This window comes from Phycodurus eques, chromosome 19 (genome assembly GCF_024500275.1).
Source record: "Phycodurus eques isolate BA_2022a chromosome 19, UOR_Pequ_1.1, whole genome shotgun sequence".
Classification (NCBI taxonomy): domain Eukaryota; kingdom Metazoa; phylum Chordata; class Actinopteri; order Syngnathiformes; family Syngnathidae; genus Phycodurus; species Phycodurus eques.
In genome coordinates, this window is record NC_084543.1 from 571939 (window position 1) to 589782 (window position 17844).

The 17844-nt window shown below is 50.4% G+C and overlaps 1 protein-coding gene across 1 annotated transcript; it reads right to left on the bottom strand.

Annotated features, from left to right (window-relative positions):
• Positions 1-12092: 12092 nt before the first annotated feature.
• On the bottom strand, positions 12093-17774 carry LOC133418289 (inward rectifier potassium channel 2-like). The gene is made up of 2 exons (XM_061706835.1): positions 17596-17774; positions 12093-14178 (listed from the first exon to the last, which is right to left on the bottom strand). The coding sequence occupies exon 2, from the start codon at positions 14035-14037 to the stop codon at positions 12814-12816; it is 1224 nt and encodes a 407-aa protein (XP_061562819.1). The 5' UTR covers positions 14038-14178; positions 17596-17774; the 3' UTR covers positions 12093-12813.
• Positions 17775-17844: the final 70 nt, after the last annotated feature.

Consider the following 17844-nt stretch of genomic DNA (forward strand, 5'->3'; position numbering starts at 1 on the left):
GTAGTTAAACAAAAGTAGCTTCCTCAAGTAGTTTTCGATGTTCGAATCCTAAACTCTCAGCGTCGCCAAAAGGGCGCCAGTGAAGCCTGAGACATCACGAGCGCTCTAGAAACTCACGAAAAAAAAGAGCTTTCAATCGCTTTTTTGCACTTTTGAAATGCTTTCCGCACACTTTGTCAAAATACTTTTTTCTATTATTTTACACTTTTTTATCGACCTAAAAACACTTTCACACCTTTGCACACTGAATACACCACTTTCACATACTTTATATTATTTCATTCATAGACTTTTGAAGAAAAATTTAAATATATTTTTCTTCTATTATTTCAGTTATTACTTAAGTAATAACAATAAATAAAAGACTTTTTGCATTTGACTTTTGACACAAAACACCTTTTGTCACATTTTTACACACTTTACAATGTTTTACATTGTTGCACTTTTTACACAATAAAAAACGCTAACGTCACCATTCTACGAGACGACGACCCTCCCGCCTGCGGTCGCTTCAGCAACACGGCAAACCTCAGCGCAACATATTGGCTAGGCCTTCAAAATAAAAGCATTGCAGATTTTTGGGATGACAAATATATATATATATATATATATATATATATATATAATATATATTATATATATATATATATATATATTATATATAATATATATATATATTATATATTATATATATATTACGAACGTGCAAACTCCACACAGGCAGGGCCGGGGATTGAACCCCGGTCCTCAGAACTGTGAGGCAGACGCTCTAACCAATCGCTCACCGTGCTGCTGTAAGAAAACAATCCGAGGAAAATGTCATTTTGTGTTTTGAATGATCTGCAGACATTGTTTTCTTCCCGATGATTAGGCCACGCACAATCTTTTGTGACTTTAGATTCAATTAAGAGATTTTTGGTTTGTTTGTACAATGGTCACCACTAGATGTCAGAAAGTCTCCATCCTAAATAATTGTACTTTGAGTGGCAAAATTCAGTAAATGCATAATTCAATAAACCATGAAATATTTCATTATTTGAATATTTATTTATTCCAGTGTTCATTGATTTCTTTAATTATTTCAAGATTGAATTCTTTCACTATTTCGATATTCCAGTTTTGAATTATTCCAGTATTTAGTTATTTCTATATTAATTGATTTAATCATCTCACCATTCGTGTTTGTTTCATGCTCACACTATTGAATTATTTCAATATTGCCTCATTTCACGCATGATTTATTCATGTAATTATTTCACTGTTGGCTATTCATGTCCGCGTTTACCCAAGGCAATTGAGAACAGATTCTCATTTGCAACGCCGACCTGGCTGCAGACCGTTTGTTTCAATATGATATTCAATTAAAAATAAATACAATTTAAAATGTCGTCGTTTTTTGTTGTTGTTTGCAGTGTGTATTTCAGTGTTGAATTGATTTCATTTTTATTTGAGTATTTATTTCCTGATTCTTTCTGTACTTCAATATACAATAAATGTGTCTTGCAAAGCGGAGGGATTGATGGAAGTTGTTGGGAGTTCTTTCGGTTCTCCCTGAGCAAGATCTTGAGCGGAGAGCGTTTGTGTGCGAATTTGGACCACGACACGCCCGGCGTTCCACGTTAGCCGCCGCGGAGCAGCTCGGTTTTGGGAGGATGAAGTTTGAGTTTGTTGTGCAACGTCCAGCTTGATGAGTGAGTGATTCGTGCCAATAGGATCTGTCTGCAGCGTGCGTAGCACCTTTGGTGACGCCCACTCTTCGTGGGGAGCGAGAGGTAGGTCGATTTGAGTGTCGTCTGCGAAACGGCGAATCTCGTTTCATGTTGCACTTTGGCACCTGGCAGATCTCCTTTCTACGATAACGAACAGACAAACGTTCGGTCATAACGAGCACGGTTCCAGGAAGCAGGAAGTGCACTTTTGGACAATAAACGATCACTTCTTCACTTTGGTCTGAGGCAGAAGACTGTAGCGCTCCCCGGTGAATGTTGGAAGCTTGCAGACCGAGACGGCGTCTTCTCGAGGGCCACGGCCAGCCACATTAAGGAGCCTCTCCGACTTCCGACCTGTTCGGAGATCTTCAAAGGTCCTGTCTTGCTGCCGTGAAGTGACGGCTTGGCGGCGGTGGGAGGAGAAAGGAGATCGATCGTGTCCAGTCTGTAGGAGAAGGTGTAACTCGGTGGCGCCGCCTTTGAACTTGGCACTGAGGAACGTGTGTGAGGCCTTTACACAAGCCTCAGTGGAGTCCGAGGACATCTGCAGCTTGCGCAAGGAAAAACTGAAACTTGGACCACCAGGAGGTCGCGAGCCTCGTCTGCAGAGATGAAGACATTCGCGCTGGCCACGAGTTCCATCCCCTTGAAGGAGTTGCGAAAGGTCACAGAGAAACTCCAGGAAGCCCTGCGGGACATGAAGACTGGAAGGTTTGAATGAGATTAGAGACAACTGCATTGAACACGCAGAGTCCAGAGGGAGAAGGTTGATCGCAAGATTAGGAAGGATTTCGAAGAGCTTTGTGGCTTCCTGCAGGTTGAGGAGGAGTCTCTGCTGTGAGGGAGGAAGAGCAGGAGAAGAGTCAGAGGACGAAGGAGAAGATCGCGGCTCTCTCGGGCGGGATCAGAACCGCAGAGAAGCGGCTGGCGTCGGACCCCGTCTCCTTCATGAAGAACTTCCGGACTGCGATGACCGCAATCCAACACCTGCCCGACAAGTCCGAGCTGCTCCAAGGAGCTCTGCTGGATGAAGTCAAACACGTGGGCGACCTCAAGTTCCCCGTGTGGGAACGAATGAAGGAGATGGTCTCCTACAGTCCCGTCATTCTGTTCCCAAACACAGCTCATTCAAAACTCGGTCTGTCTGAAGATTTGACCAGTGGGAGTTCGAAAGAATCCGGAGAGGTTCAAGTGGAACGGCGTGCTCGGCTCGGCTTTGGCCTCGGGAAAACGCACATGTGGCATGTTGAGCTGGGGGACAATGCAGACTGGACGTGGGGGGGTGGGGGGGGGGGGGGCATGCGCACATGGAGACTTGAATTTTGTGACGATAAATACAAAACGTTTGCTGACCCATTTGGATCCAGTGGAACTGCAGCGGATCCGAGTTCACGCGGACACTAACGAAAGATCCGTTTCATTCTCTGAATATCTCGCAAACACGAAATTAGGCAACATGGACCCTTCCATTCACAACATGAAAATGTTTCCTCACTTATGCACAATGGATGAAAGTCCTCTGAAAATAATTCCACTTCCACCTTGTGAGCCGACTCAAAGTCAGTGTTGATGCTGGAGAGATTTTGTTCCCACAATGTTAGATCACGTCACAAGTCAACCGTTGACAAAGAGATCTTCAATCGGAATGACCAAAAAGTGAAGGCACTTGGGTCCCGCACCACGCTTGCCCCATGTCAAGGGCTAACTGGTGACACACGCTAAAGTTAGCGGCTAACTGGGGAAACGCGCTGTCGTTAACGGCTAACGTGACGGCCGTACGACCTCCGTTCAGTAGAGCGCACGCGTGTGTTTGTTTGAGTGCAGGTGTCTGACGTTGAGGTGAGCAAAAAGCCATTTAGTCCAAGCGGGACCCCGAGGAGCCGTTGACGCGACCAGCAGCCGCTCAAGCCGATCACCGTGAAAAGTTGACCGTGAAAATGTCCGAAGCGTGACGTCATCCGGTCTGCTTTCTGCCAATTAGCATCCACGCGGCTAATTGGCAGCTAGCCTTTCAACTTGAGCGCGTGTCGTGAGATAGCCGTTAAGAAGTAAAAGAAGTGACGGGGCCCCTTGGCGCCCCCCTCTGGCAGGCAGAGGTGGTTGCTAGTCGCTCAGTGCACCTGCGTATGGGAAAGGGAAGTAAACAGGATTTGAAAGTCTAACAACATCCTCTGAAGACACACAATAACAACAATACACACACAGAATTCCCATCCATTCATCTTTTTCGTCACTTCCTGCTTCCTTCCGTCACCGAAATAGTCATCGACGACAAAAGTGCTGAGTCAGCTTCTCGACACGACTTTGGGCAGGAAATTCCCGAAAAATATTGTGGAAAAGACTCATCATCGTGTTATCGGTTCGCCGCTAATGTTAGCATATTGTGTGTTTTTGGTCCGTCAGTCATCAGAAGCGACACTGTGTGTGAACGTGTGAATAATTACAAATTTAGCAGTTAACTTATGACCCTTTTTCTTTCGGAACAAGATGTCCACTCCGATACGGTCAAATGGATTCCCGTAAGCCACTAATGTCCAATTATGGTCTTGCCACCATTCTGATTGCAGTTTCCGCGTTAGATTTTTTTGTCAATCAGCCTAATAATAAGTATTTAGCGTGTCTATGTGCGTATTGTGTGTGTGTGTCCAGTTTTCCGCCATGTTGTTGTTGCAGTTACAGGAAATAGAAGTCGGTGGTGTGCGTGTGTGTGTGTGTGTGCGCGCGTGTGTGTGCGCGCGTGTACGTCCAGCACTCGGCTAGTAACCTTTCCGCGTCGTCTTCACACTCAAACGCTTCCTGTCTGAGAGTCACTTCCTGTTTGCGAGTCCCTTCCTGCACAGCGTTGTGTGGCGAAGTTTCACACGCTCATCGCGGCGCGTAAAGTTACACGAAGGTTGACAGCGTTCGAATGGCATCTATGGATTTAAACGTGAACTAGTTCATTCTCATTTGTGGCTCGCACTGCATGCTAATGCTAGCAGCTAAGTGATGACACATGTTAACGTTAACGGCTAGCAAACTGTCACCGGTCAGCCTTGGCACATGGCATCAGATCAGTTAGTTATGTGTCAACAGTTTAGCCGCTATCATTCGCACGTGTCAACGATTAGCCGCTATCGTAAGCACGTGTCGAGGGTTAGCTGCTAACGCTAGCGTGTCGTCAGGTTGCCGCTATTTTCAGTATGTGTCGTAGGTTAGCCGCTACCGTTGGCATATGTCATCCGCTAGCCGCTACTGTTTGCGTGTCGTCAGATCAGTGAGCATGTCGTTGGTTAGGCGCTAAGGTTAGCGTGCAGCGTCGGTCAGAATAATTAGCACGGTTCATCAGTTAGTAGCTAAAAATGTAAATAATAATAACAATGTTAATATGTTTCCAGCATGTGCTGTATTTATAAATATACATTTGGAGAAGATCTCCTCGGAAACCGCAAGGTGTGTGCGTGCGTGTTGCTCGGTTTTGTTCGTCCGGAAATAGCCCGACGGCGCTCCTGTTAAGGCCACCCGCCTCCATTTTGAAGCGCTGCCATCATTAACATCAGCCGAGGGACTTAGAGCATCGTCGTTAGTTTTGGGTCAGTGCGTTCACCGGGATCAAACCAAAGCGTGGCGGCTAATTATAAACAGGACGAGGACGAGGACGAGGACGAGGACGGCCTCCAGATTTGACCGCACGCACGCAGGAAGCGGACGCTAGACCCGGGAAGTTCGAGTCGACGGGACTTCGTCGTTCAGATTCGCTCGGACGGGTCACGGCCATCAAGGTGAGTGAAACTGCCATGTTTGTTCAGGAAGTCACCGAGAAGGCTCCTCAAGAACTGAAAACAAAATGAGAACAAGAATGATAAACAACAACACAAGCTCCAGAACAAGAGCAAGAACAAAAACCGGAACGAGAACAACCGAATATGATCAAGAACTGCAACAAAAAACTCAAATGAACCAGAATGACAGAACAACAAACAAAAGCAGAGAAAGAGCGCGAACAAAACCAGAAGAAGAACAGACGTACGCAAAACGTAAATCAACTAGAACGAGAGCAAAAAACAAAACCAGAAAAAGGTTGAGGACAAGAACAAAAAACAGAAGAACAACAAGAGAGTGAGAACGAAAAAGAAGAAAGGAAACATGAAAAAAAAATCGAAAGCAAGAACAAATGTGACCAAGGCGAAGAAGAACCCGTCAGTTGTCTTCTTTCTTTCACTTGCTCAGCGCTCACTTCCTGGCTGAGCCGATCAGGTGTTTGGGTCTCCGGCGTACCGCGCCGTTGGATTGACAGGACATCCGGAGGGTCGTCCTTCCGCGATCCGACCGCCTCCTCGTCACGTCGGCCGATGACGGCTGAGCGGAGGGCTCGGGGTTGTTGCGGCGGCCCGACGCCCACTCGTCGCAAGACGCGAGCGTTGTTTATTTACGTTCCACTGCAGTCTGTAACGCCATTTTTAACAGCGGCCATTTTTACCAGTCAGCACACGGGACAGCCGCAGGGGGTCGTCGGGGGTCCTCCCCATCCCCCCAAAAAACATGCATGCTCGGTTAATTGACAACTCTAAATTGCCCGCAGGTGTGAATGTGAGTGCGAATGGTTGTTTGTTTCTGTGTGCCGTGCGATTGGCTGTCGACCGGTTCAGGGCGTACCCCGCCTCCTGCCCGAAGATCGCCGGGACGGGCTCCAGCAGGCGCGCGGTTCGGGAAATGGATGTTGAAAAAATGAGTATGGTTGAAAGGTAAGGAATGTAGCGCTTAACCAAATCGTAGCGTTCCTAGAGACAAGCTAGCAGGCGCAAGAACGATGAGACAATTTACGGCAACTAAATGGAGCAAACTCATTTCAGAATCTGCTCGGCCTTTGCACGAATCAGTAGCCAAGTGGTAGCGCTCACTTTCCAAAAGTTTGTTGTCTACTGCAGTCACCTTTGCTGTAAAATTCTGGTGAAGTGCTGTTCTGTTTTTCCAGATGGACCAGGAAACTTCTACTCGACACGACCGCGCTTCTTCGCAGACGGGAGAAACGACCTTTGACTGACTGGTAAACAAACAAACAAACAAACAAACCGACATCTTACCAAGAGCGATGTTAGCGCAAGCCCTCAACAAGCACACGCTAGCAATGAAATAGCCTGGCGCAGGCTGTCACTCTTCCGCTCGGAGGCGAGCCGCCGCCGAGCGGTACCGTTGACCGATCGTGGATCGAACGGCGAGTTGTGCAAAAAACAGCCGTTGGACATTCAAAAGTTCACACAAGGTCAAATGAAGTTCACCTGGAAAGGTGATGCAATCATCCATCGGGGTCATCTTTCGTTCTATTGTTATTATTGGCAAATCTGAAATTCAGGTCGTGCACCTTGATTGCAGTACCACGTTGTGCCACGACGTGCCAGGCAGCACTGAGCTCAGCGTAATGAAGTTCCCCAACTGAGCTCCAGTCATCTTTGAATATATTCCTGTGAGTATTGTCGTACGCTCTGTTTGTATGTGTTGCTGCACCGTGCGTGTTAAGTGCTATTGGTTTGAAGGGTTCGAATTCCCCTGACGCCGTTACCCTGTCTGTGGCATTTCACATTATATGTTAGCATGACGCTAGCGGACCTTTTTCAAACTACGGGCCGCGGGCCAGAAACGGGCCGACGGGGACCCTTCCGGCCCGTTGGGATAGAGAATGGACCGTTGTTACGGGTTTTGTCCACAGGAGGTCGCACTGAGAACCACTTAAATGATGTGGAAATGTAGGTCCCTTTGAAATGATTTCTTAGCGAGTTGTTTTATGAACGGTACATACATAGCTCCACTTTGTTCTGTACGTTGCACACGTGAAAAGGAAAAACAATTGAGACCTTTTCAGATTGCTCATATGATTTGCAACAAGATAATAAAAGTGAATATTTTCCAAATGCACTTGGAAGTATATGCAGCAAACCAACGGGGGGGAAAAGGTTTTCGGTTGTCGTTGACGTCTCATGAGGCCTGCGTGAATTTTCTGGTCCGCTTGAGATCAAACTGGGCTGAAAGTGGCCACGAAATTCAAAGGAGTTTGACGCACTTGCTTGAAACTGACATTTCACCCAAAAGCGCGATAGCCCAAACTTTTTGTGAGTCGTTCCGGCGGCGGCGTGCGCACAGCTGATGCGAAGGTTACGGTTAGGGTTAGCAGCCGGTTCCGTTTATTGTTCCTCAATCCCGGGGGAGCGTCGCCGTCGGCCCCCGGCTCCTCTTCCGCGGATCTGGACGCACTTCTAGCGCCGCTTCCACGCCGTTCGTCACGTTTTTGTTCGGACGTGAAGATTGTAACAGGAAGTCGGCACGCACGCAGCGGCACGCGTCACATCCCGTCCGGCGTTCGGACGTCGTCGTGCGAAGACGACGGGCGGCGGGAGCTTCCCGACATCTCGGCCGGCCCGTGACCGACCTCGCCTTGTTTTCCACACGTGGAGGTCACTGTGACAGGAAGCGCGCGGCCGGCAGGATGCGAAAATCTTTTTCCTGCCGCTGGTGTAAATTTAGATCGCAGCTGTCAAAGGTGGAAAATATTCAAGGATGGCCGCAGGCGAAGAGTCCGAGCCGCTCCGGCGCTTTGTGCTTCCTCGTCAGCGGCTCGTATTTACACCGCAAACAAATCCCGTTGAAATCGCACGCATCGCATTTAACGCCACGCCATCCTTTCATCTCGTTTCAATTGTATCCGATTGAGACAACAATAGCGGTACTCGGCATTCAAGGTCGGAAGCCGCAACATTAAGTCAAATTCAAGCCAGATTTGATCCAAATTGAATTTAGCACCGGCAATCCCGGGATAACGTGAGCAGGCGCTTAAATCCGAGTCAATTTCAACCTGACCGATTTTGCATCGCGTATTCGGGATCTGAAGCTGCAACATGACACCGAATTCGGTCCAAATATGATCCAATTAGGATTTAACACTCACAATCGCGTTCAATATGATCAAGTGCTTACGTCTCTCCAAACTTATCTGCTTTCTGGTTTTTTTTTTTTTCTTTTTTTTCTGCCATTTGAGGACAAATTCGATCCCGTTTTTATTCTCCACTGACAATCCCATTTAACCTTTCAAATCCAATCTGATTCCCACTACATGTGCATGGTGTAAGCACTATGCAGGGCCAGAAACTCCATTTGGACCGGGATCTGATCCACTTTGAATCACTTTCTACAATCCGTCTACCCTTCTGAGGATGTTTTGTTATGGAATCAGTAAAAAAAACGCGTATAACCACATTTTGGGGAGAAAATATTTGTTTTTCTTTTTCCACAAAAAAAGTCACCGATTTACGAGAGTAAAGTTGTTTCTTCAAGAAACACATCTGAACGATACGAGGAGCAAGGATTTTTGTTGTTGTTGTTTTGAAAAAAGTCATATTATTACAGGAATAACATGATTATTTTTTGGGGGAAGTTTTTTTTTTTTTCGAGAAATGTTTGAGAATCATCTTTTTTTTAGATTATTTTGGAATACGGGAAGTTTTTGTTGACATGTTTTTAGAATGACGTCCTTGGAATGTTTTTTCTGAGATGCTTTTTTTTTTTTTTTTTTTTCCCTCCTAAAAGTGGTAATCTTACCAAAAGGTGCAATTATTGTGGAGCTTTTTCTTAGAATAAAGTCATTCTTCGGGCAAAAATACTAATAGTACGAGAATAAAGTCGGTAGTATCTTGTCAATACAAATGTCACTTCTTCTTATTTTGTGGTATCTAACCCGTAGGAAGAAGATTGCAGGTTCTGGCTATTGTCAATAGGATCTTCATCCCGGCAGGGATTTCCCACACTCCGCTTGATTATTTCCAGCCGAGCGCCGCAGTTGTCCGAGCGAGCAGCTGTGAGGAGGGAAAGGGGCGCGGCGGCGGGCGACAATAAGTACTTTTAACCCCCGTCCACTTTTAGCGCCTCGTTCCCATGCGAAAGACGGCCAAAGTGTTTGGGCGTGCGCTGCGGGAAGGGGCGGGGCCGGCCGGGCGAGCAACGCGACCCCCCCCCCCGGTCCAGAGGCCGCCCAAATAACGACAAGGTCGGCCTGGGATGGCGCTAAACCAAAGCCTTCCTGTCATTGTCTGAGTCCTACGCAGACTCTTGATGATGTCGTTCTTGTTGCCGTGACGCAGCAGCCGATCACAACACTCGCCAGAAGAACCACTAGGAGAACAAACCGAAAGATCACCAGAAAGAAATAGCGTCATCATCAAGAGTCTGCTTTTTTGAACACCAGATGAAACACCAGAAGTACTACCAGGAGCACCGGCAGAGAGCCACAACGAGAGCAACCGGAAAGATGGCCAGAAAGAAATGGTAACATCATCACGAGTCTGCGTTGGACGCCGGTCGAACCACCAGGAGGACCACGAGAAAGACCGGCCCAAGAACCCGGCAACACCAGCAAAAGTCCGCGTCGGGCACCACAAGCAAAAGCAGAAAGAGAACCGTCAGAAGGACCTGGCAATACCGTCGAGATTCTGCGCTGAATTGCGCCACGTTTCGTGCAACTTGATCCAAATGTCAAGTTGGAAGTGGAGAAGGCAAAGTGCTCAGCTGTTGTTTTCCCACCTCGCCGACACGCTGGTCAGAAAAGAAGCTCGTACCTGGCAGGCGCACGCAGCGCCTACGCCGGCGCCGGCACGAATATCGGGCGGCGGGTACCGGGCCGCTGGGCCCGACCCGAGCGACTCGGTCCGACCGCTGTCGCGAGCGTCAGCGTCGCGCAAACCGCCCGCAATCCACATCGAAGATTCCAATTGTACTCCGCACAAAGGCAACACAACCGTGCGTCATCACAACAACGATTTCTCGAAGAACATGACGAAAACATCAAACATTTGACGAAATTCAATCACACTCACCGGAAGTGCTGATTTTGAAACAAAGTGTGCCGGTGGCTACGTCAGGCTACGTCAGGCGTGATTTGCCGGTCAAACTCGAGTTTCGCTCCGACCGTCGTCGTGGAAAAAAGAACGACCGATCGGCCGACGTCGCCGAGGGCCGGTTGGAGGAATTTGAAATCAGAATCAGAATCATCTTTATTTGCCGAGTATGTCCAAAACACACAAGGAATTTGTCTCCGGTCGTCGGAGCCGCTCGAGTACGACAACAGACGGTCAATTGACTGAGAACACTTTGGAGACTTAAAGACATTGACAAAAAACAATTGTGCAAAAAGATGCAGAGTCCTCGAGCACTTAGAGCAGTTCGAACGACTCATATTGCGATAGTCCGGCGTAATGACCGTCGCGCAAAGGGTCGCGGTGGCCGTGGTGTCGAAGGCGGATCACGCGTGGAATTTGTTGAGCAAACTCTGGACGCTTCGTCGCGCTCCCCGCTGAGCTCCTGCCGCAGGTACGCGTTCGCGTCCCGATCCGATAAACATTTGGCCGCGTCACAACTTTTGTGCTCGATTCCGTATTTCAAAACTGTCCAGATTTGGGTAATAATATTCACCTTTTTTAAAATAACATAATTAGCTAGTGAAAGTGAGTCGCGAAGAGTGTGTAGAAGCGCTTAAATCGCACACGTGAGCGTTTCGGTATGATGTGAGAACATTTTGGCAGTTTGCGTGAGAGCGTTTCAGTGCAGTATTGTGTGAGAGCCGTGGGCGTTCCTAACACCCCAAAAGTTTGAGAAAACCCCAAATTGTTTGAAACAAGTGTGAAACCACAATACAGTACTTGGTCGTAATGTAATATTTGAACAACGACAAATGTTTTTTCTCTGAACAAAATTATAACCGCAACATTTCCATGAGCTGAGGTCCAAGATTTAAAAAATGTTCTACGTACACAAATTTCTCGCGAAAAAAACGCTAATGCAGTTACAGTTGGGGACAAAACCCAAGTGTAACTCTGCATTAGCGTTAGCGAGCGCCTCTCCTTCGCCGAGATCGTCGACCCACCTGACGGGCGCCGAGGGATTCGACGTTCGGCCGCCCGCAATCAAAGGCCGCTCCAAAACGGGCCGTTTCCCTGTGTCGACTTTGTCCCATTTCGACGAGTTCGAGTCCATCCGTTTTCCTCCGCCTATCCGAAGTCGGGTCGCGGGGGCGGTGGCTTTAGCAGGCACGCCCAGACTTCCCTCTCCCCGGCCCTTCCGGGGGGATCCCGAGGCGTTCCCGGGCCGGCCGAAGGACGTAGTCTCTCCGGCGTGTCCCGGGTCGTCCCCGGGGTCTCCTCCCGGCGGGACGTGCCCGGAACACCTCGCCGGGGAGGCGTCCGAGTCGGAGGCCCCGGCCGCCTCGTGGCGGAGGAGCGGCGGCTCTACTCTGAGATCCTCCCGGATGACCGAGCTTCTCTCAGGGAGAGCCCGGACGCCCCGCGGAGGGAACTCATTTCGGCCGCTTGTATCCTTGTATCGGGTTCAAGTCAGCTATGATTAAAAAAAACATCATTTGGTTTTTATTGAAAAAAAAAGAAAAGAAAAAGGAGGCAATACAATCATAATAATAATAATAATCACGTCTTATTATTCCCGGTCGAAAAAGTGTGAACATATTTCCACGTTTGTTTTATTTGTTTATTTGATTGAGCTCCACCCGGGATGCACGTCGCGATTGCAAAGTTTGTTAGAAAATTCCAAGAAGCTTGAATAATAAATCCCGCAAAGACTTTCGTCCCCCGTTAATATAGCGTGAATAATGTATCCGATCCAAAAGTGCCTTGGCGGAGGTCTCCTCGGTGAAGATGGAGAAGGGAAGACGGAAGACGTGTGTTTGTACCGTTAACAAAACAAAAGAAGAAACACTGATTTGGTTATTCGTTAGGAATATGAATCATGATCCAAAGGTTTTTGGCACGCTGGCATCAGGCGTGGAAAAAAGAGAAGAGGGCAAGATGGAAGAAGAGGAGGAGGAGGAGGAGGAAGAAGATTGGGAGAAGGGAGCGAAGGCAGAGGACGAGGAAGAGAAGATCGACGACGACGACGCGAATGTACAACATCGATAGCGAGCCACCGACACGGTCGGCCAATGGCGTCTCCCGCTTGTACCGTGGCTGGACACGCCCCCTTTGACGGTCACACGAGTGGCGATCCCGCAGCGCGGAGGGAGGGGGCGCCGTCGCCTCTTAAGTTCGGAACTCAAAGTTCCGAAGTGGCGGTCGACTGGCTTGCGTGCGGTTCATATCGCTGACTCTCGTCTGAGCGGCGCGGCGGCGGCGGTCCGGTCGCGGTCGGCGTCCCGGACGGCGTCGGGTCCGACGCTGCCGCCGTTGCCCTCGTCCGTGTCCTCCCGAGCGTCCGTCGCCGTCTCGTTCTCGTAGCAGAAGGATCCCGAGGCGGACACCGTGTACTTGTTCTGCGCCAACTCTCGGGCGCTGCACTGCGGTGTGCCGGGCACCTCGTAGGTGGCGTGGAAGCGTGCGTAGTCCACCTTGTAGTAGTCGTTCTCCTCGAAGAGCACGGGTCGGAAGCGATGCCCCCACAGGATCTCGCCGGCCACGTAGGAGCTGCGGCACTGCGTGGTCATGGCGGTGGCCTCCACCATGCCCTCCAGGATCACCACCACCTCAAAGTCGCAGGCGCGGAGGTCCCGTTTGCCCACGCCATAGAAGGGGCTGTCCTCGTCGATCACGTGCACCACGGTGATGGGCGACACCAGGAAGATGCGATCCACGCCGCTGTCGAAACCCACGTCCATGTCGGTCTGGTCCAGCGGGATGTACTCGCCCTCGGCCGTGGTGCGGGAGCGGAGGAGCTGCGCCCGTACGTGAGCCTCCACCAGGTGACTGCGCCGCAGGTTGCCCACCCGCCACATCAGGCACAGCTTGTTGTCCCTCATGGCCACCGTGGCGTTGTGGCTGAACACCAGGGTCTCGTTCCTCTTCTTGGGTTTGGCCATCTTGGCCATGATGGCGCCGATGACGAAGGCGTCGATGACGCAGCCCACAATGCTCTGGAAGACTACGGCGAAGACGGCGGCCGGGCACTCGTCCGTCACGTAGCGGTAGCCGTAGCCGATGGTGGTCTGCGTCTCCACGGAAAACAGGAAGGCGGCCGTGAAGGTGCTGACGTTGGAGACGCACTTGTGCCCGGCGTGGACCTTCAGGTCGCCGTGGAAGATGGCGAGGAGCCAAAAGACGCACCCGAAGAAGAGCCAGGAGAGCAGGAAGGCCGAGCAGAAGATGAGCAGCATCCAGCGCCAGCGCACGTCCACGCATGTGGTGAAGATGTCGGCCAGGTAGCGCTGACCCTTCTCGCTCACGTTGACGTAGCGGACGTTGCAGTGGCCGTCCTTCTTCACGAAGCGGCTCGCCCGCTGCGGACGCGTGCGGGCTTTGCCGTAGCCGTTAGCCAGCTTGGCGCCCGCCTCCTCGGAGGACGCCGTACCGCCGTAGCGGCCCATGGCCCGGGCCCGCGGTCGCGGTTTGCGCGGGAAGCGTCGCGGGAGCACTTTGGAGGCGCTCGAGGAACAACGCTCGCTCGGGAAACGATGCCGCCTGATCGCGGCGGGAGGCGGGAGTCGCTCCTTTGTCACGGGCGGTGTCTGAAAAAAGGACGACGCAGCATTAGAAAGCAGCCGCGAGCTACCGGGAGCGGAGCTGTCGTTTCAGAAGCGGCGGGGAGGGCAACGTTTCAGGTTCAGAAGTTAAGGCCCTTTCACACACACACGCACACACACACACACACACACGCCACACCTGCTTCTCTCTGCGTTCACGACGGCGCCGTCGTCCGGGCGCGAGCTCGTCCGTATCGGGGAGCGGTTACTGAAGGCCCTATCTCGCTAGCCTGGAGACGATTTGGTGACTTGATGGCGACTCGAGTCTCTGCCGGTGTCGTCGTCTCCTGGAGACTGGCCGGGTTGCCAGGCAGTGGCGGTAAATTCAAACGTTTTTTGGGGGGTTTCATAAGACCCGATCTCAGAGACGACGCCGAGACTAATTCTGTCCGCGACCGGTGAGATGCCCCTGCGAGGTCTCTGCGACCTCCCCGAGACCTGCCGGAGGCCAAGGAGAATGAAGAGACGTCGCGGAAATGTCTTTTGAGACAAAAGTAGCGCTTTGCCGCTATTTCTCGGCAATGGTGAACCTTTTTGGGCGGACGTCGACTCTTTGCGGTTTCCCGTTATTGGCGGCGGGGTTCGATAACGGGGCCGCGCGACGGTGACTTCCTTCATCCTCCATGAAAGCAGACAAACGATCAAAAGAATTTATGGGCATCAGGTCGGCCGAAGAAAAATGATCGTCGATGGGCGGCGGGTGTTGAACGTGGGCGGGGGTGGGGGGGCCTCAAATTATGGAGGAGGTAGAAAAACGGGCGGCGCGGCGGCCGACCGGTTAGAGCGTCGGCCTCCCAGTTCCGAGGACCCGGGTTCGAGCCTGTGCGGAGTTTGCACGTTCTCCCCGCGCCCGCGTGGCTTTTCTCCGGGCGCTGCGCTTTCCTCCCGCATCCCAAAAACGTGCATTCATTGGAGACTCTAAAATTGCACGTAGGCGTGACTGTCGTTTGTTTGTATGCGCCCTGCGACGGGCTGGCGACCGGTTCGGGGCGCACCCCGCCTCCTGCCCGACGACAGCCGGGATGGGCGAACCCGCGCGAGGAGAAGCGCGACAGAAAATGGACGGCTGGTCGAAAAAGGATTGCTGGTGTCGCTACACGGAAAGCCGCTGATAATGAGGCTGTAATATGCGCATTACCCGAGTTCACCAAAATACTCGCACCCGAAGTCGTCTCCGCTCCCTGAAACCAAGGGAAAGCGGTTCCAGCCGGTCCCGAAAATGAACCGACGTTTTCGTACCGTGCTTTTGACAAACGTACACAAATGACATCATTCGCGAGAACGTAAAGAGGCGAAACGTTTTTTGCTTCAACGCGATGGACGTTGTGCTGCTCCTTTCGATGTCTGTGAATTGGCCACCTGGGGGCAGTATAGGACAGACAGACAGACGGATATATGTGCAAATGGGAAGAAAGAAGCCATTATTGTCCTTCTCGACAGAGGATAAAGAATATATGCCTGCGAGCGTTCTTATTTTAGCTGTATGCAAATATCCGTTGCTGAGAGGGTTACAACACAGCCGCGGAGATGCTAGGAGTTAGCTTGTCTATGCTCTCTACGTCCCGTTCGATGTTAGCATTGGGCTACGGAAGGCTACGTGATTGTTTTGAATGCAGATGTCATTTTTTGTTTTACGTCGAACTTCAACAAAGCGCTTGCAGCCTTTTTGGAAGAATCGTTTACCACGCGGCAAATCTTTGCTCACAAGTCGAAGCCAAAACTCTTCAACGTGCTCATATGCGGAGGCGATATTCCGCAATTCAGCTTTGGGAGCTTCGACGCTTCCCGTCGAAGGTGTGAGGAGGACGAGGAGGACGAGGAGGAGGAAGAGTAGCTTGTCGACTGCCAAACCCCCGGCGGATTCGCTCACGCTCGTCGTCGGACACGCCTCCGCTCGCTCAACCAAAACACGGAGCTCCGAGTTTCAAGTTTCAAGCGAGCTTCCTCCGCCGAGGTCGTTTAGCAGTCGCTCCGTATCAGAATAAGGACCGCGTACCGCTGTGTCGTAACTTTGTGCCGCACTAGTAACGCAATAAGGGAGCACGACTGTCAGACCCGTAAGGTTTTTTTCCACTACCGGGCCTACTAGTACGCAACCTCAGTAGTCAGCCTCACTAGTAAACTGTGCTGCACTCGTAACATGACTCAGCCGTACTAGTAGGCATGTGTCACACACTAGTAGCCTCATTTTCAAGCATGTTAAATGCTCATGGGTTCCATTTCATTCATCCTTGATATCCAGCGTAAGGTTCATGTACTAGTACTGTGTTTTGGACTTAATAGTCAAACAAAATCAATGCACTAGTAGAACGACTGTGTGCTACTAGTCATGTTTATTTTCTGCTAAATGCGGTTACGGCTTTATGGGAAAACTTTTGCGCATTGCGTCAATATCCTTGAAATCCAGCTTAAGGTCCACGTACACACTAGTGTGTGCTGACTAGTAAGACAATTCAGCGCACTCCTAGATCCACTGCAGGGCGCACTAGTTAGTTTTGGTTCCACTTTTGGCCAACGAGTACAAGTTTACGCCGGATAGAAAAGATTTGGATTCAATTCTCGAGTGACTTCATGGAAATCTGTTGGCGCAATTATTTTGCACCCTTAAGGCGCATATACGAGTGCACTAGTAGCCATTTTCCTCAAGTACATGGACTTTAAAGTGGATATCCAGGATAAGGGGGGGGGGGAGGGCATTTATTTCGTATCCTCGTTATCCATTTGAAAGTCCATGTAACTAGCACGCTCTTTGTCCGCACTAGCGATACGTGTTACTAGTGTGGCAAAACTGCGCACCAGTTAACAACTGCATGCTTGTCGTCCTACTAGTGACATCGTCCAACTCCACTCGTAGTAGGTAGGACACGGAGACGACAGCCGGCGCAGCCTTTTGAGCAGAGTCTTCCTCTTCCGTTCTTTCTTACTCAAGTCAATAATATTTGGATGAATACTTGTGACTTTTGGCTCGAGTCCGATTATTGTGAAGTAGCGATATTTGGCTACTCTCGGAAATGGAAATGTCACAGTGTGCTTCAAGGCAGTAGTGGAACAAAACGTTACTAGTGCGCCCTGTAACACCGCGAACGCTCTATCGGTTGACTTGGGAAAAATACGTGTGACTACTTTTTGGAGTTGGCATATTTTTGCAGTCAAGTCAAGAAGTGAGACTTTCATTGAAGTCACACTTTTTTTGCAGGCATTTTTCTGAAAAGTACTAAGTCAACTTTTACAGTGTCAATGGTCTACTAGTGAGGCCGAAGGGTGTACTAGTAGCCACATCGACTCGCTCGCGTCCCGCACGTGCGTGTCGATGCGCAAATGCCGGCGACAAATGTTGAACAGGTGCGCGCGCGCGCCATCCACACACACACACGCACGCACGCACGCGCCACAAGGACTCACAATTTGGATCGAAAAGTTGAGTTTGCTCGTGCACGTCAAACTTCATCCGGCATCCCAGCGGCGAGCTTCTTCTTTTCTTGTTCTTCACAAGCTTCTGGTTCTGAAAGTTCGCGTCATCCGGGTCCTTGGACCTGACCCGCGCGAAGAGCGTGCGTCTTTGTGTGCGCGCGTGTCACGCGTGTGGCTGCGTTTTGCTGTGTCTCGCCGGTCCGGGCCGAAGCGTTTTAAACGCAAGACGCGGACTGGGCA